General features: G+C 35.4%; 1 protein-coding gene across 16 annotated transcripts in view; it reads left to right on the top strand.

The window, feature by feature from the left end:
* The window catches only part of MYO3B (myosin IIIB), a 192,889-nt gene that overhangs the window by 100,492 nt on the left and 68,545 nt on the right, over positions 1-23,852 (top strand). For 14 of the 16 annotated variants that reach the window (XM_042874627.1, XM_042874625.1, XM_042874626.1 and 11 more), the window contains 5 exons: positions 663-751; positions 2,274-2,403; positions 15,052-15,131; positions 19,745-19,822; positions 20,790-20,995. In XM_042874627.1, coding sequence (XP_042730561.1) covers positions 663-751; positions 2,274-2,403; positions 15,052-15,131; positions 19,745-19,822; positions 20,790-20,995 — 583 coding nt within the window. Of the gene's footprint in view, positions 1-662; positions 752-2,273; positions 2,404-4,289; positions 4,366-15,051; positions 15,132-19,744; positions 19,884-19,977; positions 20,075-20,789; positions 20,996-23,852 lie in introns of those variants that run through there. The other 2 variants (XM_042874637.1, XM_042874638.1) reach the window with 2 other exon arrangements.

Genomic DNA, 23,852 nt, shown 5'->3' on the forward strand with positions numbered 1-23,852 from the left:
GAAAATAAAATGTTAATGGATTATAATATCAGAAAAAAAAAAATTTTTGTAGTAATTTCTGACCTACATAAAGCGAAAGATAATTTTGTCTGATGATTCTGGCCGTGAAGTTCTAGTTGCATGTGCAGATAAGGAAATACAATACCAAGTTTTACAGTATCAGCACTAGTTCCTTTTTTCTGTCAGCTCTTCAGAGGTATGTTGAAAGAAACAGAAAAATTTTAGAGAGGTTTTTTTTTTTTTTTTTTTTTTTTTTTTTGTTTTTTTCTGTAGGCATACAAAGGCAATTGGGATATGGTCCCAACCTGAAAATATTGACTTATAATTAAAACATGATGCACAAAGCAAAACAAATAAAACTCTCCCTGTTCTCTATTTCCAGTGCACAAAACTCTGCCAGAATGGGGTTTTGAAGTACCTTATTACAGGGCTAGTTTTGAATGAGTTATTCCATCCAGTAGTAGCAGCTTGGAAGAAAACATGAAGATGGCACATAGTTATTACTGGGTAATCTGACAATAGATGTTCTTACAATAGTTCTTACAGTAGATGTTCTTACGGTAGATCTGAGTTCTCAAGCAGGAAGCAGGCCTTAATTAGGATCAAGATTTTGCTTAATCACTGTAATTCATTTTTATCAACTTCACTTCTCAAATGTTTAGATAAATTTGAAGATAACTTGCGATGCAAATACTTCTGGAGACCAAAAGGAGTGGAATTGTCATTTGGTATTCAGCACTATGCTGGAAAGGTGAGGTCATGTGATTTTTATTTCGTTAAAATCATAGTTTTGTAGTCATTATCTGTTTTAACCGGAGTTATTGCTTTTTCCTCTCTTCAATAGCCAAAATGATAAAATTTTAAGAAACAAAGAATCTATGATAAAATTTCTGTGTGAAGTAGTCCATTCTAGAACCTATCCTTAGGGTTCTATTAAAAATTAGATGGACAGAAGCCACTTTTTGTCCTGAAAGAAGTCTGGCACCAGAAACACCGTCACTAAGATATTTTTAAAGGAACTCTGGAACGAGTACAGGCTATGCACTTTTTAACATTGTGTGAATACCACAGACATTCTGTGTGTGATCATATATACATACGTATTTGTGTAAAGACAGTGTGTAACAGTGTCTGCAATAGAACTTAAAATCCAACAGAGATCACTGGAAAGACTGAGTGGTAATTTTTGAGTAATTTTTGCTAGCACAAATGACTTCCATACTCCACAGCACCTACCTTGCTCTCAGCAGTTCACCTGTTACTTTATATGGGAATGATTGTCCGATTGTTTCATGTAACATGAGCTATGCTTGTGAGGTGCACGAATCTTTATTCACAAATAAAGTGAAAATAAAATAACAGTGTTTTATTTAGTTATTAGTAAAGTCTATTCTGTGGCTTATTATAAAGAGTCAAAAATGTTACAATATGCTCTAGTAAACTTAGTCCAGCTTTCTGACCTGTTAAGAATAACTGTAACATTTCACACAAGTTTAATAAATTCTTTGTTCCTGAATGGCCAAGTCATAAAAACACTACTGACTAGTTGTGAAGGCAAGCACTCAATTTCTCTGGAAACACAAGGACTCCAGTGGAATTGGGCTAGAAAGGAATATTGCTGGTAATAATAAAACCAGCTTAAATATTAAATCAGCTTTCTTAAAGAAAATAAAGAAGGAGAAAAGTAACAGATTCGTATATGATAACAAATAGCCAGACATTAATTTCTATAAAATGTAATAAAAGTAATTGTTTAAAAAGCAAAATTAAATTGTCCACTGTAAATAATCAAAACTCGTGCCCTAGCACGTGGAAAGAAATGATGAATGTTTAATTTTTCTACTAACATTCACTAACCTGTTTAACAGGCTTCTTGATTTTGAGCTACGTCTGAAACTTACTCCTGTTCCCATAAGAGAACTAGTTACCAATCAGTTTGGTGCAAGCAATAAATAAATTTTGACTGCCTGGGAACCATTTCTTATTTCACGTGTAAACTGTTGACTTAAGCTTTAATGAGGTATCTCTGTTATATTACTTCATGCATCCCATAGTTTGATGTGACAAACCATAATATAACATGACTAAAACCCAATTTAACCCAATTTGATCTCCACTGTGTAAATGTGATTAATGCAAGTGTTTTTGGTTTGTTTTTAACATGGTTCACATGTTGAAGACAGTGTGTTAGCTGTACACTTTCAAGTCCTTTGCAGGTGTTATTTTTGTGGAATATTTTTTGGCAACATATCTGACCCTATTTCCCATGCTAGGTATTATATGATGCCTCTGCATTTCTTGAGAAGAATAGAGACACTCTTCCTGCTGACATAGTGGTAGTGCTAAGAACCTCAGAGAACAAACTTCTTCAGCAGCTGTTTTCTAGCCCGCTAACCAAAACAGGTACTTTCTGCAACAGCTTTGCTTACTTCGCAAATATTTTCAGCCACCTCCTCCTTTGAAAATCTAGTTCTTTCTGTACAAACCTCTGCTTTTCAGCTCTTTCTGCTGTTGTAAGTTTCCTAGATATCTGAAGTGTTAAATAATAATACTATTGATATATTTTTTTTAAAAGTATGTTGCCATAAACCCAGGAGGCAAGATTCATTCGCTAGTCCAGAGAAAGGGAGATTATATGGTGTTTAGGGCAAGAACTCATTTTGAAAACAGAATGAGAATGTGTTTTTGTTCTTTGTCCTTTGCTAAGTTCAGTTCAGTTGATATATTCTTGTGTAGCATTTCTTACAATTTCTAAATCCTGTAATGTTGGTTGTTAGTTTGGAGATAATACCCATCTGTTTAGATTCATCGGTGCAGTACATAAAATAGTTTCTTCCAAATTTTAAAGTATGCATACTGATGTGCCAGGTTTCATAAATTCCGTTTATCTTAAGCTTGTTGACACTGACTTACTTCAAAGTGCACAGATGTGTGGCTAAATAAAATAGTAAGATAAAATTTGCTTTTTCCATGGATTGTTGTCAGAATACTACCGACATGTACAAATGCAGTATACATGCCAACAAGACAAGAAATGTACACATTAAAAATGTCAATCAATGCTTTCCGTGTTCTTAAAGGTTTTTTTTTCATAATTAATAAGAAAAAGATGTAACAATAAGGAATAATCCAAATACAGTGTGTTGTATTAGATTGCAAAACTATTTTGGTCTGATACGATATAAACAAAGTGTGGTTGTATTTCTACCAAAAATGTTCTGGGTAAAAAAAAAGCGTACATGCACTAGGTAGTGCTGTGTATAGACTCTAGGTACAGTTCAATGTTTGTGCAGCATATCTGTCTGTGATTTCTGGAAACTCAGTAGTTCAGTCACAGCCTCTGGTATTGCCCTCTATCTATCTTGAGACTTCTACATAGAAAAAGAACATCTGGAGCAACATTCTTTGCACATGTGTAACTGATAGCAAAATATCTGTTATATATAATATATTCTACATACGATAGATTCCTACCAATCTGTTCTTTCCTGTAATTAGAAGGCTCTGGATTATTTCCCTTCAAATTACAATTTTAGAGGACCCTGAGAGGTGAGAATCCGCTGAGGAATCTGCTTCTCCCTTCAGCTGTGACAATCTTAGACAAAGGGAGATGTACGTTAAGAGTAGGATAGTTTATTGCCTAAGCAGGAAACACAAATCTTTGAGTCTATTTCTTCTGACATTTGGGTCCTTAGCATAGACTGGTAGAAAGGATTTCTTATGCTGGATGGGTCAAACAAAGCTAAAAATAAAGCTGATATTGGGTCAAATGTGCCTCACCTCCCTCTTTACCAGCCATTTTCTACGTTGGAGCTGATGTCAGAATGAAACAGATTAGGTATTTTCTCCCAGTTATGAGTCAAAATTATTGCAAATACTGTAGGTAGGCTTGATTTCATGCAAACTTATCTGCCTCTGGCTTTCTAGAGGTGCTTTCAGTGACAGCAGGACTAAACTGAGAATTTTACCCAACGTGCATAAAAGGTTCAGGAAGGAAATACTTCTCACTGCAGCAATGAATGTTTACCATGTTGGTGTATTACTACTCTTCTCTTCCTATTTCCTATTTAAATGAATTGAGTGGTTTCTGCTTCCCATAATAGGAAGTTTACCTTTCCATGGAGCACAAGAAACAAGTTGAATCTATATTTCTCTCAAGTCAATATGGGACATCCTGGTAAAAATCATTATGCATATGTTCCTATGCATGATGCTTTAAGAATAACTTGAATCTCTTAGATCATTTCTGTTTTTTGAACATCTTTGTGATTTTGCTCTATTTTTTCCAGCTGTCTAATATAATTGGCACCCACATCCTGTTTTGGGGCCTGTGTGTTCTAAAATCAGATTGTTGCCAGGTTTAGTTTTGGCAGCTTGCAAGATAAATGAAAGGTTTGGCTGAGACAGAAGGTATAACTGGCAATGCTGCTTCATCTCTGCAGTGAAGAAAGGTAATGCTATTCACTTAACTTTCTACAAAGAAGTTTTTGTAAACAAAAGAATAGTGACCGTGTAAATTTCCCATCATGCTCTGCCCTTGCCTTTAAGCCTTGTTCCCTTCACTCAATATGTACTTCATTTCTAATGCCAGAAATTATACAGATTAAGATTCATGATCTCGATACAATTTTCTTCAGCTTTCAGTAGATTACTGACTGATGTGAAAGTTAATAATTTACATGGAAGCCATATTGCATCCCTCCAGGTAACCCTGACTTGAAGTGAGCCTTCTGCCAGTATCTCTGGTGTTTTGTTTGAAGATGAGTGACAGCACATTCTCACATCTGCTTGCAACTAGCTCTGGAATTTGCAGCATACATGGTTTTTGCCAAGCGGCTCTCTCAATTTGCCTAAGAGTCACTAGGTGGTGCTATCCCAGAAGCAAGAGGGAATATGAAACTATTAACACGGGTTTGCGAGTTACTGAAACGTCGTTCTTAAATACCATTAAGAACAAAAAGATGCCTTTCCCACTCCGGGAAGACCTAGTGTTTGAAGTATATTTATATAACTGTCATTTCTTCCTCTGTCAAAAACTTAGCAGCTGCAAGAAAATAAATATTAAAAAGACTAAGTTCTTATACTAATTTAAGATCACATTAATCCCTGTAATTTATCAAACATACTTATCCCCTCTTAACAAATGCTTCTGTTTCACAGTAGAAGACTGTGTAGTTTAAAAGGCCAGAAATTAACAGCAGGGCTTTAAATGCACATTTGTAATAGCGATTTATGGTTAAAAGTGCGCAGAATTAGTGATATAGATGTCAGCACTTAAACATTCTGGGATTAATTTTATAGATTGCCCAACTTGTTTTTTCTTCCTTCAGTGGAAAATTAGATGCACTGAGTGCAGTTTGGAGTCCGATTGCATTTTCTAGGGACCTGAATGAACATACTCTTATTTAACCACCCAGTTCTCTCAACTGCTGCTGGATTTGTCACTTTTTCTACAAGCACAGTTTTTTTAGTGCTGAGGTTTCTGTATATTCTAAAACTAAAATGAAATTTACTCCAAATAAGAAAGAGAAACAGAGCATTTAAAAAGCCTGCCAGTACTCCAGTTGAATATGCATGTTCCCATTTATAAGGCATTCCTATTTGTAGTGTTGGTTTATTGCTATCACGACTAAAGCGTCAGAGAGGAAAGAAATCATGCAACCTATAGAAGAGTCCACTTGAAAGAGAAGTGGGTTTAATGGAAAAGATTAAGGAGAGCTTGGTACATTCACTACAGTAGTAGTGAGGAGTCAGACCATTTGAGTCCGTTCTGATACTTCAGAATTTTTGCAGTATCACATTTAAATGCCGATATCAATAGAGTGCTTGAGGTTTTTAAAACCCCTGGGGTCTTTGTGACTGTAGCTTCCTCCTCCAGTTTTTGCGCTCACTTTATGTTCCCCAAATGATCTGACTGTGGGGAGGTATGAAGGTGCAGGCTCCTCAGAAAAGTTGAAGCATATCATTCTCTATTTTTGAAACATAATCCCTGCAGACTTTTTTCCCCTCTGAAATTCACAGACCCTTAGAGGTGACTCTGTTCTACCTTAGATCCTTGCTGGAGAGATAGAGACTTGCCACCTGGAGGGAGGAAAAGAAAAATACTCCAGCCTTCCACTCCCAAAACAGTCACAACAGAAACGTTTCTGTCACAGTTCTGAGGCTGTGTAGGGATTGGGCTTGGCTATGTATATTAGACTGAGCTGAGCAAGAGTACGGCCATAACAGCATCACCTCTGGTGCTTTTGGTAGCATTGGGTGTTGCTCTCACAGTCAGTGTACAATTTAGATATAATGTGAGGTTAATAAGATCATCTTGCTCAAAATCCCTAGACACGTGAGCTAGAGAACTGAAAGTGAAAGTTTTCAAAACCTTCTCCATAGAGTTAGGATATTTTAACAAGGGAAAATCTTCATCAAAGTTTGAGGAAAATATGTTTTAAAAAAAAAATATTAATTAGAGTTAACCTGTTGAAAGATTGCTTCCTCTCCTCAGTATTGATTTTTTGTTTATTTGTGCTTTTACATCTCGTGCCCTACATACAGCTGTCAGAAAAAAATTAATGATTAAAAACTATGTGTATCCCATTAAAAAATAAAAATAAAAAAAAAGCAAACAGACTACACGCTGAGAAAGTCTGGCACATGTTATTCCCATTCTTTCTTTTTTCACCTTAAAGCACACAAGAACTAGGACTTTTTGCAAAATCACATTGAAGAATTACATTTCACCATTCTTTGGCATTTTCTATTTCAGCTCAATGAAAGAAAACTACTGGGCACAGGGTAAAATCTTGGCCAATCTTCAGGCTTTGACAGTGTTTTCAATGGAACCCATTACTGCACTCTCCTACTGAACACAAGCACTTCCTCTGGCACTAGATAGTGGAGAGGTTTCTGGTTTGGTCTAAGTCAGACTTGTTTACTGAAATACAGCGTGTTTTCATCTGGGCTTAGCGGGTTTTTCTTTTAATTCGATACATCACAATAGAGTGAAAATCTTAAATACATCTTAATTTTGCAAATTTATCTTGCAGTAAATTCTGCTTATAATGGCACTTTTGCGTTAGTATTTTCACCTCTAGGAAGTAACTGCAGGCAGTCTAAGTCAAATTAATTGGAAAAAAAACCATTGTAATTATAGTCTCACTACTTATAGATGAATCAGAATTTACATTTTCTAAGAATTTGGATCAGGTTAATGGAAGCTGTATATTTTAGCTCAGAACAGAGGCTTTCCTACTTCTGGCTGGTCCATATGTTAAAGGCATATAGAAGTTAATCAGTTTTGCTTTGCTGCCAGTGTGTTGTGTGCAAAGAGAGGCTTTAGACCACAGATGTGCAACGTAACATAATTGAGAACTTTACTGAATTGCAGATGTGGGACATCAGTAAACTAAATTAAATGTAGTTAACTATGGAGGTAGAGTTTGATTGCATTTTATATCATTGTTCAGTTCAGCATTTTACAGTTCAGTATACCTTTCTTCTCATCCTAAGGCTTTATGTCATGGGGCAAATACAGTACACAGATACAAGACTTGTAAACAATAGGATCCCAAACATGCCACACGATAGCCCTAAAAATGAAACTCATCTAGAAAGAGAGCCATCTATCAGATGAAAGTTAACGTCTCAGTCCTGCTAAGACTTAATCCAAGGCATAACAATTATTTACTGTTGAGACTAACTCTCTATAAATAGTGTCAGTGAATCACTGGAATTGCATATGAAAGCACCACAGCTGGGAAAGTTGAGTTAGGTTTAACATGCTTCTGTTTGGTAAAGGATGTTACCCAAGCAAAACTCCAATCTTTTTAATATGCTACTTCACAGATTGCATCATTCTGAAAAATGGGCATAAGGCATAAGATGGATTCTTTTCTGCAAGTTCTTACAGCTTGAACCCTCCAAAAAAGTACAAGTGGCGCATTTTAAGAGCAGAACTTGATGTGCTTATTGGTGCAATTCATAGTAGGATATCCTCTGTAGTACAAATACTGAGAGCAATTTTTCTTCACCTTTCTTTCAGAAGAGACACCTTTTCAATTTTCATTTTCTAAATTTTTCAATTCTACAATGAAAATTATCTTGTAGTAGTGACTAAGTATGATTTTAGCACTTTGTTGTATACTTATTAAGATTAAAATATATTGATATAGAGGAGGAGTGTTACTGGTTTTTATATTAATTAGTGGGCAGTAGGATCTCACTGAGCAGCATATATAGAATTTAAATAGAGAAATACTCAGACAGCGTTATGCAGTAGTTATTTTAAAGGCACTATGTTCTGTAACATTAAATTCCATCAGAGATACTTGGTTCATCATTGGCGTTCAGTAGCTTCCAAAATCAAGCCTCATAAGAGTGATTATTTTTAAATTTGCCAGTGATTTTGTAGAACAGATAGATTTGTGGAATATGCAGATAAGATCGCTGTTTGGAATATCCAAAATGTTTTTGTGTGGGTTTGTCTTTTATTACAAAGTATGTGTTCAAGTTTTAGGCCATTACTCCTTTTCCTATTGCTGTACACCACCAAGAAGAGCCTGGCCTCATCCACTTGCCTCTTGCCTCCGTTCAGATATTTGTAAACATTAATCAGATCCTTCTTCAGTCTTCTTTTCCTCAAGTTGAGCAGACTCAGATTACTTAGTCTTTCCTCATACATGAGATGCTTCAGTCCCTTTATCATCTTTGTGGCCCTCCACTCCTTCTAGGAGATCCCTATCTTTTTTGAACTGGGGAGCCCAGAACTTGACACTGTGTGCAAAATAAAGAATGTCAAATGCATAAAATGATGGAGACCAGATCTGAATTGCTATCTATTAATAACAATAAATACAACATATATTCTATCAGATTCCTGCAGAAGAAAATATAAATTTCTCTGTCTTCATAGACATCATTAGAGTAAGTGTGGGTTTTTTTGTTTATTTGTTTGGGTTTTTTTTGTAACTCTAAAAGTTGAGAACATTCTTCAATGTTAAGGTTGACATTTTTTCCTTCTCATCTGGACTGTGGATGTGGTTACAGGAATCAGGGAATGTGCTGAAGCAGTGGTGAACATCCTGTTAGTGATGAGGTACTTTACTGCAGGATTCTTAATTTCCTGCTGTTCCTCCAAGGTTTCAAGTTTTGTTGTCCCGATCTGATCACATATAACAGCATCAAATCTTACACTTCCAGAGAAATGGATGAAAGTTACTAAGAATTATACCTGAAAAATTATGATCAATGTCTTCCAATAATGTATAAATAATAAAGAAGATAAGAGGGCCACAAAAACAGCCTGATCTGTTCAGTCTCCTGAGCTGTGGCGTCAGAGGACAGTCAGCCTGTCAGTCTCAGCCCATTATTCAGGTCTCCAACTAGTCAAGCTGCAGACCTGCCTAAAAATGCTGGGCATCAGGCAGTAGATAAGTCCAGTGTTGTTTATACCATAATTTTTAAAAGCTTTTTCCGAACACTTTTTCATTCTTTTGCTTTTGTCTCACTGCTGCTTCAGACAGTTAGTTCTCAGCTGTTTATCACTCCGTCATTAATCCTGTGCTTGGACTGAGATACCTAACCTTGTCCATCAGGATGTGGCCAGATAGAGTTTGTCCAACATGTAATCCACTCTTTCTTTGCCGCTGTTTTTTCCAGATGTGTCCCTCCAGTGCCCTGCACCTGGAAACATGTTTATCACCGAATCAAATGGTAGCATATGTGCTCTGCTCCCTTAATGCAGTTGTTTCATGGGACTGTGATGGTCTGAGAATCACATGATCACATATAAGCCTGTGATATTTCAGAAGATGTCTGCATTTCAGTGAACACACTTGCCATTGGGTAGATGGCTGCACACCTCTAATTCAGTTTAGCTGGAAAAGTGGACAAGTTGTTTCAAGTAGCTATTAGCAGTCAAAGTTGTTTTTTAAAAGCATCTTGGTCACTCCCAGTAATTAACTGCGTACCATAATCTATTCTTCCTTGGTGCTTACTAGGTAAGGGTTAAAGTGAAGACCTTTATACTGAAGACCATACATTTACATACCATGGAATATAAGTAGGCAGTTTGACCTTCATTTCATCCCAGCTGCTGTCAGGAGTGTCTTTATTCTCTCCCATTCTACATGGAGCCTACTAACCTACTGTGTTAAAATGACATTTAAACAAGACAGGAATCATGCTTACAAGCAGATTTATTTGCTGCAGTAAACACTGTGTTGTGTTTGCCAGTGGCTGCCTCATTGAAGTGAGAAGTGACCACTGAAGTGTCTGCAGTGTATGCAGTAGAGAGTCTAGCAATCTAAAGTTTTTAAGTAACTGTAAATATGATCTATGTCCACTTCATGCTAGCAGTGAGATTTGAGATTTGTGATCAGAAGCTGTCAGTTCACTATGGCTTAGATTTTTCATTTCAAACAATCATGGCCAAAAAAATTGAATATCTTTTTGCTTCTGGTTAGGTTATTCCTAGGCTGGCCTTGCTATTACTAAATTTTCATGGTTATTGGATTCTATTTTGTAATATGGATCCAATTTTGGAAATACCATTTCTTATTCTTTAATTACTCATTTGAAATGGGAAATAAAGAAATTCTGTTTTCAGAATAAGCAGCAGTGGCAGTGTCTATGTATTGATCAATATACTGCATAGTATTTTTATAAATACATTCCTGTGTAAAACATATAGTATAAGAGAAAAATGGATTCTTAATTTTCTATTGCACAAGGTTAGCTTAAGTCACTTCTATAACTCAAAAATATAGTCTTGGTAGTCAGTGACCAGATTCAAATTATCACCCAATAAAAAAATTACATGTATCCACTTATAGGCAAGCCAAGAAAAGCTCAGTCTTACTGTAGTAGGACATGAAAATGCATTATGAAGATAAGCGGTCAACTTCCTTAGGCTAGATGAAATGTACTGAAAGACAGAGAAGAATCTCTGTGTGTCTCACATTGTCTGACTCTGCACCTCTTCTGGAGTGCAAGTGCTTAGCAGTGATTAGAAGTAATGTCAATGAAATATGAATGCATGGTAGCATTTCCAACCATATTACACTGTATCTGCAAGTAACCCCTCTTTATCTGAACCAAAAGCGTGAATGAAATTAATAAAATATATGAGGATAAGAAAAGAGCTTGTACTGTGCCCTCTCTATAATAGTAGTATCTATGGTACAGCTTGTGCCATATTACAAGCTTGTACAGCTTGTAAGGTGACATTGTCACTCGGTTCTCTCCCTGTAAGTCATTTGCACTTCACGAACTAGAAGTTGTATCAAAGCATACAGTAATTCTTACCTGGCATGCTTTTACTTTGGAAGGGAAGAATGTTCTATAGCAGGCATAACCAAAATGTAGTTATAATTATAGTGCTAATATTAGTAATATTTGGTTGACACTACTTGTAGAAAACATCACCTAAGAATAGTGGAGTAATAATAAATGTTAAGCAACATCAGAACCTCCAGCCAGAGAGTGAACTTCTCCTGATTGGTGTGGAGAGTCAATGGCTTGAGAAATCACTAATTTTACCAGATCACATAGTAAGTGCTAGGGATGCAGGAGCGAATCCATGAATGCAGACTTGTCTTTTCTAAAATCTAGAGAGTGTTTCCAAAGTCCAACCTGAAAAAGGCAACTCATCTTCATTCTGTGCTATGTAAATACTTGACATACTTTCAGAACTTCTCCTCCTTGGGCTTGTGTAGCGGAAGGGATATGGTTCTTTGACATCTCTGTCTTTCTCACCTAGCTGGAATGAGAATATATTTGAAGCAATAGGAGTTTTCCTCTGCAGTTTCAAGGCAAAGTTTATTTCAGTATAGAGAGAGTGAGCTTAGCAGTGACTGGGTAGACTCTGTACTGCTGCTTCTTTCTGTTGGAAGCTCTTGGAGCCTTTCGCAGACTCTGATGACTGAAAATTCATGAAGCACTAACGATGCTCCTAACTTTATTATACAGACGGGGAAAAAAGAGAAACGTTGGGGCTGGCTGATTCCCCTACTGACACAAATCAATCCCATAAACCTTTGTCTCTGGCACTGCAGACACACAGGTAGGAGCCTTCATTGTTCAGATAAGCAGTCCAGCCAAACTGAAAAGGAAATGCATGTGAATAGAGTTGAACATGTACGTATTAGTAAGATCAGTCCCAGTTAAAAACTAAACAAAAAACTCAGAAAATTCTGAGGGAGTTTTAAGTTTCTTAATTTGTCCATTTTTTCGGCATTGGATCTAGCATGGGTAGTATTTCGTTTAGCTCTATGAGCTTGTCACTTGTGTTTTGTCTGAAGTGCTGATCATACAATGTGTGTGAAGCCAGAATTCTGACAGGCACAGTGCAGTCTTTTAACCTTTAACCAGCTTAACCTTGCAAGGAGCTTTTTTTAACTGGCTATGATATTATCTAAAAATATTTGTTCTTCAAATATTGATGTTATTCACAAAGTGGAATAACGTTTTACTATTTCTGGTGTGTAAAATAATAAATGACCTTTTAAATGAAAATCAAATGCAGGGACAGGTACTCTGAATGTTTACTGACTATAAACATCACTCTAATTCTGGGTAAAAATCTCTTAGTATGTAAACTAATTTTCAAGCCGCGTTTGTTCTTAGTTTTATTGGTTGGGCAAGTTGCAGGTAGTCATTTTCCTGAACATTAGCTAGTTAAGATGAACTTTTACTGAAACATCATTTTATGTTTGATCTGGAAAAGAAAACCCTGATAACATTTTTTCTCTGGCTTTCAAACTGTGCTACAATTGAGTAGTTAACAATTACAATGGAGATAATTTGACACATGAAATAAGAACAGAAAAAAATTCATAAATAAGTATTGGTCTTATTCCTAGCTTAGTCTTTACTTTTGCCAAGAGGAAAAATGAAATCATAAGTGCAAAATATACGTGATTAATTAAAAAAATTCCCTGTTTTTCTAGATCAGAAATGTTAAGTGTAGTTTTAGTTCTGCGTGAAAAGCTCAGGGAGAGCTTGGAGATATTAGTAATCAATAGTAATTAACCTAATGTCAGCTCCGAGTGTGGTAAATCTTGATGATTCTAAATTTTAATTAGTTATTAGAATTTTGTAACTTGTTGAAAATGCAACAAAATTTTAACATTTGTCATTTCAAACAATCTGATTCAGTTTTGTTAATTCTCCCAAATCTACTGTTTTAACCCACATAGTGTCATCAGTTCTACAGTACAGTGCTTTCAAGCATAAAGACAACCTGAATTGCTGATCCTAAGCATAGCCAAAAACAACCTTTCCAGACTTTCTGCTTTAGTAATAATAAAAAGGCAAAAATAACTAATTTGAACACATAAAAATATCAGAATTAGAACAGAGAAAAATAAATTTACCAATGACTTCCACATTAAAGTCCTCATTTTAACCACAGAGAGATGTGTACACCTTGTATACCATGATTGTATGTATGCATATATAACATTTTCAAAACACAAGTATTTATAAGCATGCATATTTGTATACATACACAAGATGTTCAGAATGAAATCGTAGTTCTCATTAACCTGAACACTGTAGCATTTTCCAAAATCATGGACATTACTGATATTCTGCACTGTGATTTAGACTGTCAGGTACCAACACTCTTAATCTGAAAATGACATAGCAGTTTTGCATCACTGTGTCAATCACAATTCCAGCATTTTAAGAGGTAAATACTTTTGAAAATGAATATAGAATGTTTGAATTGCTCTAGAGAATGTCATTGCTATGTTTCTGAGGGTTGGCCTCCAAACTCTTCTCAGCAGATTGGTATTTCCCAATCTTACAGGGACAAGCAAAAGTTCCCTTCAGTGTTATGTGCACTTTGTGTGTGCTCTTCTCCTGTATAAAAAACTACCAGCAATTAAGTGTTCTTGTTTTTTCTTTCCACTATCCTGCTTCCCTACTAGTTCTGTAATATATAGTTTATCAAAACCGAAGACTGTTTAGAGTGACTGGCTTTCTGTGAAGCAAATAGCTAAACACTGGAGTTGATGCAAACAAGGCACTTAGCATCTGAAAGAAGTGTTAACACTTTATTTACATTTAAATTAAAATGGACACTTATTTATGTGTTCTGGTTCTGAAAGGTGTGTGGTACATCTGCAGAGGCCTATTGTTTATTCATGCTGTAAATCCTTTGAAATGTGTTAAAATGCTTCCCACTCATTATAAAAATCCTGCCACCCATGGATTAGGGCTTTGATGTCACCAATCCTGCTTCAAAGGGTTCTTTCAATGCTATTAATCACAGTTTAGCCTCTGAAGATATAGCCAGAGAAAACATTTGGACATCTTGTGCTAGACTTGCTAAAACTTTGAAATATACAGAGTGTCTTGCATATGCACAGTCCCATATCACTTCCTCTCTCCTCTGAGCCTTTATTTTGAAAAGCTATTTTATGATGACTGACCTTTTACAAGTACGGTGGAAAAAGTTTAAGATACATCATACTGTACAACTAAAAAGGCACTCGTTTTGCAGTTGACACACAAGTATGTTTTTGCCTGAGGAATTGAGTCAGTCTTTGAAAACCCCAAGGGATAATAAGATTGGGGATTAAGTAGGCTGTATGTCAAAAGGTCAAGAAAAGATACTATCTTATCATTTTCTCATCTCTTTCTTTAGTTTGTGAGCTTAACATGATGTCTAAACACTTCAGGATCCACTGATTTTATGGAAACAAGGCTCTTTCTGCTATCTTTTACTCTTTTAAATTTCTGAAAGAGTCACAGAGAAATTGATTGCAACTGACTGATCTGTACACTTCTGTGCTGTTGTTGTTTTCATCAGATCAGTAGTTGAGGTCAGCAATGAGCCACCTTACTGGTGTCTTTTTCTTCTCTTTTAAATCAACCCTGGACTCCATGTCATGCCCACACTCATCATTGCAAAGTTGGTAATGAGCAGGGTATATAAGAAGTGTAGTAGGAACTGCTATTTTTACTTCTATTGTATGATTTTTTTAACCATATCATGTTTTCTCAGATAAGATTATTGAACAATTTTTATAGTATGTATTTCTTTCTTTTGAACAGGTAACTTGGCACAGGCAAGAGCCAGAGTGACAGCAGCATCTAGGTCTTTGCCTCCACAGCTTAGTGCTGGGCGTATCAAGGTTGGTAGTGTTCTGCTTGAAGATGGGTAGTTTCTCATGAAATATTACAGTGAGACTATGGGCATGATGCTTAGCTGATGTAGGTATATAGTGGAAGCTCTTACCAAATGAGTATGTCTTAATATCAGAAATAAACATACTTTAGCTGGGAGCATTGTATCCAGTTTTGTTGAAGACTTTTCTGTGGAATCCAATGAAAAATCAATTTACCAATGACTAATCTTTAAACATTTGTAGTGAAATCTCAGTTATACTGATAATGATGGCAACATTTCATTTCAGTGAGTTCAAGACTTTCTTCTGGCTATTTTTGGCCTAAAAAGAGATTTAATTAGCTAAAATTTGGTTAGTGTGTTTAATCAAACAGAAGGCAAAACAGAACAATGATCCATTCCTCTTCTGTTCAACCTAAAGTTCAAAAACCAAAGGGCCTTTGTAACTGACAAATGACCAGAAAAGAACCACTTAGCAAAACTGCTATTGTTTATAAAGTAAAAAGAACCATGGAATATAAACACTTTTTGATTTTACCATAAAAATATGTGGCATAATTACAAAAGAATGGGGTGATTTTATTGCAGTTAATAGCCAATTGAGTTCACTTTAGTATGTGAGGAAAACTCTTGCACCTCAAGTTGATAACATCCATGCTCCCTCCTGACTTCAGTTAGTCTTCTTAAAATGTGATCAGTTGGTTGCTTTTTTTTTGTTTTACCTCAAAGCAAACAATTTTTTTTTTTAATGTTGTAACTGATCAAAGCAGCTACTCACAAGTCTGTAGAACTATGTTTTGTGCATTCCATTTCTTCTTTATATTCTCTCCTGTCGTAAGGAGCTCATGCTCAAATACAAGAATTCTTATGAGTCACCCAGACATCTGTATCTTTTACTGTACCTGTAATAGAGACTTGGACTCAAGAGATTTATTTCCTTCCTGATTTAAACACTTTCAGTCCTAAAGGACAGATTATGGCCTTACCATTTTTTTTAATATTATACAAACATTGTCTTCCACATCCAGCTATATCATCATAAGCTTTGTAAGCAGGCATTTTATTGCTTCAGCTGGAATAAAATACAGCACTTCTCTTTTAAAGCTTTGATAAACACATTCAGTCGTACTAAGTAGTGTTTAAGACCATTTGCCCTTCACATTTTTAGAGAAGGAACTAAAATACATCCGTAATACATGCAACACTATCCAGAAAACATTAACTGTTACAATTTTTTAGCTGAAAAAAAACACCACTTTAATTAAAATTTTTATGAAATTATGACAACTTCAAGAAAAAAATATTTTAAATTACTATTTTACAGTTAATAAAATGATTCCAAAAGCATAATAATTGTATTTTGAAGTGTGGAAATTTGAGTTTATATTTTAATTTATGAGCTTTTTTGCTTAGTGTATTTATTGGTTTTATCATCTTTCATACCATGCTAACAGCAGGTGTGGTCAACATGTGAAAATTATAATTTGCAGTGACCTCATAAGACGACATAATACCATAAATTATTCTTGTAATACTGCTTCAAAACTACTATAAGCAGTTTATTTCATTTATTATTTCTTTTTTTAGTGATAGAACAGTTTGTCTTTTTAAGGTAACTGTTTTTCATTTCAGCTGTAATCACATAAATGTATATTGTACACCATGACTATTATCATGTAAAAATGTGACATAAGTTGGAATATTTTTCATTTTAGTTTTAAAAAAGCAGCTAGTAATTCAAAATACAGAATGATATCATGATATTCTTATGTTCTATCAGTTATGATAATGTCTATTGTCTGCTGTATGTGTGATTATTGCCCTCCCATAAATCTGCATAACTTTACATACTCTCAATGTTATAAGTTAACTGGGGAGAAAACTTCTAAAATTCTTACAGCAAAATCTCCCCAGCTTCAGAATTTACAAAAAAAATACTTTCAAATCTCTCTTGTCAGTAAGATTTTGAAGTTGGCCCTAGCCCTTACAGATTGCACAGATCTGAGTTTACATCTCCAAAGAAAAGGAATCTCACAGCACTGGTTTTAGCCTGTTTTTCTGGGAAAAAAAGTTGTATTACATTGTTCTCTGTAAATGCTTTTGGCCATCTGTTTTTCTGAGTGCCTACTCCCTTCCCTCCACAAAACCAAAACAAAACCCATTTTGAACCAAGCAGGCTGTAGTAAACAATATTTGACAGAATTACAGTCTTAAGCATCATAAGATTCTACCAGTTTGGTGACAATAAGCAGCTGTGAAAAGGGGATGCTAATGTTGTTGTATTGCCCAAAAGGTGGAGTATTAGCTCAACCTTCATTTGACAGTAGTTATTAAATTGTGACTAAGAGTTCATGAGTACTGAAACTCCAACAAAATTCTGATTTGGTGTCTATGCTTTTCTAGACAGCCAAGAATCGAATTTAGAAGCTCAAATTCATGGGTAATTGGGCTTTAGTACAGTCCTCAGACAATTTACTTTTGCTGTTGGTGTTCTTTGTGATTGTCTGTCTTCTAACAGACAATTCTAATAAATTCTAATAAATGTTACCATTTATTATGGGCTTACTGTCAGTATTCACTGGTAATGTTGTTGTCTTCTCCTGACCTTTACGAGAGCTTTAGATACCAAAGCTCAAACAACAGTTGTCTTGCCAAGATGATTTTGAAGCATTCCCAAAATCTTCCCTATGGATATGCCTGCTATTCTGATTAGGTCACTGATTGTTAATTTTTCACATGACCTCTTAAGGTGTTTGATGTTATCTGTGCTGATAAAGCTTTTATCCTTCGATATGTTACAGAGTTTTCTGTTAGTGTTCTTAAAACTGAAGTCCAACTGCATCTCTTTTTTTCTTCATGCATAATAGTGCATACACCCCACTTAGGGCTAAGAGCATCAGAGATTGCAAAATCATGCTGAAATTGTTGTGGTCACCCTTGTGGAAATCTGTCTCCCTTTGCACCATCTGTATTCTGAATCTAGTCTTCACAAGTTTTCTCTTTTGATTTCTTCTCCAATACAAAATCCATTTTCTTGGTCTATTACTATTTAGCTCTTCATTTCCTTTGTATTTTTCATGCAGTCTCCTAAATATCTCCTGAAGGTAAGAGAGATCAATTACTTTATTGAAAACTGTAGTCTTTCAGCAATTATGTTAATGTTCAGAAGAGTGGTCTTAAGTCAGTGAGCTTTGGAAATGATCATATGGAGCAAAGTCCAGGAGGTGTAACACAGGTGCTGACAATGGCATTATCTGGTTTATACAAATGCCACCTGGTCAGAGCAGATGGTAAACTGCCACAAAGCAAGTGAATGCTAAAATGTTGCTAATGCCCCATGCAAGCAGGATGCTGGTTGATTTTGTTGAGCTGCAGTACAGCAACACAATCTGCTTGTGATGATAACCATGGTTATACTCATTCATAAATTCTAGTTTCATGTTGATAAGAACAGCTGTACTGACAATATAAGTAAAATACACAAGAAGCAATGTGTTTGCTGTCCGTGTATACTGTCTAAAAATAACCCTTGTGAGCTCTACAGAAATGCTGAAAAAGTGATATTTGATGCAACAGCAGTTCAGCTGAGTGAGACTGCTGAAATCCTTGGCATCAAAATGGCATTTTAATGTTATTAATAGTAGACACAACAGTAGTTAGGAAAAGACTTGCATGTTCTGTGGTTACCTATTCTGTTTGCCACTTGTTATGTTGCGAGAACATTTTTCCATGTGTAGGCAAAACGAGGCAGGTTTTTTTTATAATTTTATTCCAGGTCATTACAGAAATAGTAACATTATATAGAAAGTAAGACCCAATGGAGTTCATTGCAATGATGATAAAAGTAAGGAAGGCTTCATAAGGTATTGCATCTTGACAACTGCTCCATTGGCCTAACAACATACTGTCACGAAAAAAGTATGAAATTGTCACCTAACCCGATCAGAAGTGTCAGTCTAGGAAGATCTAGTAAATGAAGGCATCAACAGTGGTCTAATATATAGGAAGACACAGGTGAAATACAGTTTCTTGCTTTGTGAATGAGTTTAAGATATCAAGCTATTTAGACAGGAGCTGATAGTACTGAAGTCAAGTAAATGTCCACACTATTTCCAGAGGCCAAGCAGGAATCTGTAAATTGCTTGTGTTGTTCCATCCTCTGTCACTAGCTACCTTGTGTAATAGTTGCACTCACAAGCATGTCTCGTGTAGCGACTGAGAGCACCAAGATGTTAAACAGAGTAAGAACGTAGCTGCTTCCTTGATGAAATATGTATTGAGGCATAATTTAAAGAGAAAAGGAGACATGACATGCAGTTTTTTTAATGTGGTGTGCTTACTGCTTGACCTGTCTCAAGGCATATAATTAAATAAAAAAGTGATACTGCTGCCTATGACAGCCATGATGTAGCTCACAAACAACTTTACAGTGAAAAGTACTAATGAGAGAATCACTGCTGGCTGGCAGACTCCTCATTGTGTACCTTTCCCAAAGATGCTAGGAATGTGGTCACCTGAGAGAATGACCAGAAGAAACATCAAGCCTAGCTCTTGTGATTGAGGTGGGGTGGCTGTGCAGTGTTTCTGCAACAGATCTAACATTTGAGTTTTGTCTTCTAGGTTGACACAATGGAAGTTATGCGACACCCTGAGGAAACAACTAACATGAAGCGACAAACTATGGCTTCCTATTTTAGGGTACAGCAGTTAAACTGTAAACAAATATACTGATTGTAAGAACAACAGGTATTTCTGAAATGTATGTGGAGTTGTTAGATCAAAGAGGAAAGTAAGAGACTAAAAAAATAAATAGATAGTGAGTCTGAAAATACTCATCTGCTGTCTGAATGCAGCCTACAACCAAGTGACCACATTCAGATCCAGTCAGCTTGGAATTGTATGCAGCATTGAGATTGAGTGTACTTGCAGCAAATTCTGATCAGTGGGATAACGAGGTAAGAATGAAGCAGAAATATTTTCATGCAATGAAATAAACTGTATTCAATGTTTGGGTTGGTTAGGGCAAGAAGTAATGGCCCCATGTTTCAGCAGGAATATTCAGGCTAGATGCTAAGAACATTCTGAGTAGTTACAATAATGTGGCACTTCAGTGGATTACTCTGGGAGAATATGCAGTCTGTAGCAGTGATTCTGACGAAAAGATTCGTCAGAGATGTGCCTGAAATGATATGGATACATTCAGTGCTCTCTGTGTGCAAAGTACTAAACCAGTAGCTTCATTCAACCCCATCTCCATGGTTTTCTGTGATTCTTACATGATTGTTTTACAGTAAGCTTATTCTCCTCTTGGGGATAACTGTTTGATCAAATGTGCCTATAACAGAGTTATATTTAGGACACTTTTCAATTCAAAATTTGAATATGAGCTTTCTTAAACTACAAGAACTACTATAAGGAGAGATGAAGAGAATAGGGTAAGTAGAACTAGAATCATAATTTGTGTTTGACAGTTAAAAGCTTTTAATAGATTCTGGATTTCAGCCAAAAGCTGAAAAAAATGAAAACTTGAATACCGATTAGCATTATCACAACAAATTAACATATAATCAATCATTCCATACTGTTTACAAAATATATTTCCTACTTATATAACTGAATTGCAGTTTTTTTAGGCAAGTCTCTGTATCTCTTTTTTCTTCAATAGTATTCCCTCATGGATCTTCTATCCAAAATGGTTGTTGGACAGCCTCACTTTATCCGCTGCATTAAACCTAATGATAATCGAGAAGCACTAACATTTTCTCATGAGAGAGTTCTACTGCAGCTACGATACACTGGAATTCTGGAAACTGTCAAAATACGTCAAAAAGGATATTCTCATCGCATCCTTTTTGAAGAGTTTGTGAAAAGGTAAGACTTCAGTAGCATGACTGTCATTTTAAAGTTCCATTCAACAAAATATATTGTATCTTTAAGCATGAGAAGTTCTAAAAATATTGGTTTGTACATGTATGGTCTGTGTTATTCTAATAAAAGCAGTAACTATCAGATAAAAGCTACAAGAGTGATCAAGAGAAGGAGAGGGAGAACTGCAGTGAGCAGTTAGTATTCAGTAGCAAGACCATCCCTATGATTTCAGCAGCAGTAGCAACATGTGCATAGGTATCATGCTCAGACAATACAAGGATTTGAAAGGTCAGTCGGTCTTCATTTTAATAAGATCCACATGCTTAAGAAAGAGCTGATATAAAAGAACTGTTAAAAAAAAAGAGCAACTGTCTGAGAAGAGTATTAATTTCAAGCTTGAAAACATTAATTAAATCGGAAAAAAAAAAGCTAGAAATAGTCCAGAGAATTTTTCATCAATACAGATTTCAAACATAAAACATTGTAAAAAATGGTTTAAAATATTTTTGTGAATAACATACCAGATTTGATTTATTACATCCTTTAGTGTGTAGAGAAGTCATACTGGAAAAATGTAAGGCATAATTTCAAATCTGTGTCACTACTGGGGTAGTTCCCATGTAGAGACATAACATATAAGAATGTTTGCCTCTCCTTTTCCCCGTTTTACAAACCTTTCATCTCTTTTTATCTTCCCCCTCAACCTTTCCTTATTTTTTTTTATCAACTCAGGAAGTATGAAAATTCAACTGAAAAAACCGTTTCTGCTCTTGAGCAAGACTAGTTAGTAGGAACGTCAATAGCTTATTTCTGTACACTGACATTAGCCTAATAATGAAGAGATGTAAAATGCAGGTGTAACTGGAAAAAAACATTTGTGTGCACAAAAGTTATCAAATTAGAATATTCCTCCTAACAGCTTCCTTGTGGTCATGTGTCTTGGATTCACCATGAATTATAATCAGATATCTGTTGACCTGAACCCTTATCATGGCTACTATATACCATTTTGATTACTGAAAGGATCTGTGTATCAAGAAGTTACAAATCTGATTTAGGAAATGCAATTGTCTTTATAGTGATAATCTGTTTATACAGTCTTTATATGGCTTCCTTTATTATTTCTTATATTCCTTTTTTGTTTTTCTATGTATTATTTACTTTTTTCTAGTCTGTAAGGCTGATAATTCAATAATGAAATAGAAACAGTACCTTTAAGCAGTTGATTCCTTAAAAGTAAGAACAAGTAGCAAATGGCTGTATTGACTCTTTATTGCTATCTCCTGTACTGGAGATCAGAGAGTACAGAGTTAATGAATCTACTGAAAAATAAAAAAAAATAAAAAATCATATGATACTAGATGGAAGTAGCTGATTATGTTTTTGAGAAAGAAGACAGAGTTCCATAGGCCTTTCCAAAAACACAAGGACTAAGAAAATGTACATGTTTGTAGATAAGTCATTTGAGTTTGTGTGTCTGTGATTCTTGCACAGACAGATGTAGACCAATAAACTGTAGTTTAGTCAATTCATTCTGAAAGGAATTCTAAAGGAATATGTAACAGAAATACATAAGAGATTTGCATCCCAGGAAGGATAACTAAAATGTTCATTTGTCCATCAAAGCCATTTAATTTTCAGACACAATTTCCCTCCACCTTTAATTTGTGTGTTATGTGACTAATGTTAGTAAGGCCATAAAATTTTAAAGCAGACAGGTTGAACAAAAAGATTAATTTTTCTGATCGCTTACATGTTTTGCAATATCACGAAGAGCCTGAAATTTTATCTGCACACAAGTGAACAAAGATGAATTTCACTGAAATTGATGTAAATTGAGAAGAAATTAGGCCTCTTCCTATCAATAGATTTTTCTCGTTTAAAAATGCATGGAACCTGAGTACAACCTTGAAAATTAATGATAATAAAAGCGATGGTAACTGTAGTTTTCCATTCCTACAGATAAGGGCAATTTGTATTTAACATTTTTTTTAATAGTCCCCAAGTTTTAAGTCCAATCTGGTGTAATTCATTCAGAAAAGAAAGACAATGTAAGAGACGTGTGAGGTGATTTACAGTTTGCCCACCAGCATAGAAGGCTTTCGACTGAGTCCCGAATATGAAGTGAGGCAGGTGATTCTTTCTCCTTTGTTCAGTTTTTATGCATCATTTTTAAATTCTATTCCATTATATTCTTGAAAAAAAATAATGAACAATTGTATAAAAAAGATAGCAGTGGAACAGAAAATATTTTTCTTCCACTTACAGCCATGACTAGTCAAGTGTTTTTAGGAACTAAGTAGTTGAATACATAAAAATTTTGTTTGAGAAAACAGGTCAAATGCTAAACAGATTGGCACTTCTTTGTTCATAATCAAAAAGACATTAGGCAAGTATGAACAAGACTTTCAAAATGTCAGTAAATCTGAGGATATCAAAGATTTTCTAAGCAAGCAAGTTAATTGGTATTTTGATCCTTTTGAACAACTTAACAACAAAACGGATGAGCCAGCAACTTTTTCTCCCTTGATGTTATTAAACAAATAGGTGTGCTTCTTGTCTGCCTGTTCAATAATGCTGTTTTGTAAACTCTTAGCAGGAAATATGAGGACAAAACAGTCAAAGGCAGGGAACAGAACCATTCAGAGTTTATCAGGTGGGAGGTAAACAAAAGATAAAGCTTTGTAATGTTACTCTTTACCATCTTCTGTTTTCATGCAGAGCAGATTATTTCACAGGTTGCAAACCTGGAATTTAGTTTATTGGGATGAAAAGCAGATGGTGAGGGGCGGTCTTAATTGTAACTCATTCATACAATGGTACTGTAGCCAAAGATAGAATCATGTGTTTCACATGTATA

This window comes from Lagopus leucura, unplaced genomic scaffold, assembly GCF_019238085.1.
Source record: "Lagopus leucura isolate 7727_CA_CO unplaced genomic scaffold, USGS_WTPT01 Super-Scaffold_100012, whole genome shotgun sequence".
Lineage (NCBI taxonomy): Eukaryota > Metazoa > Chordata > Aves > Galliformes > Phasianidae > Lagopus > Lagopus leucura.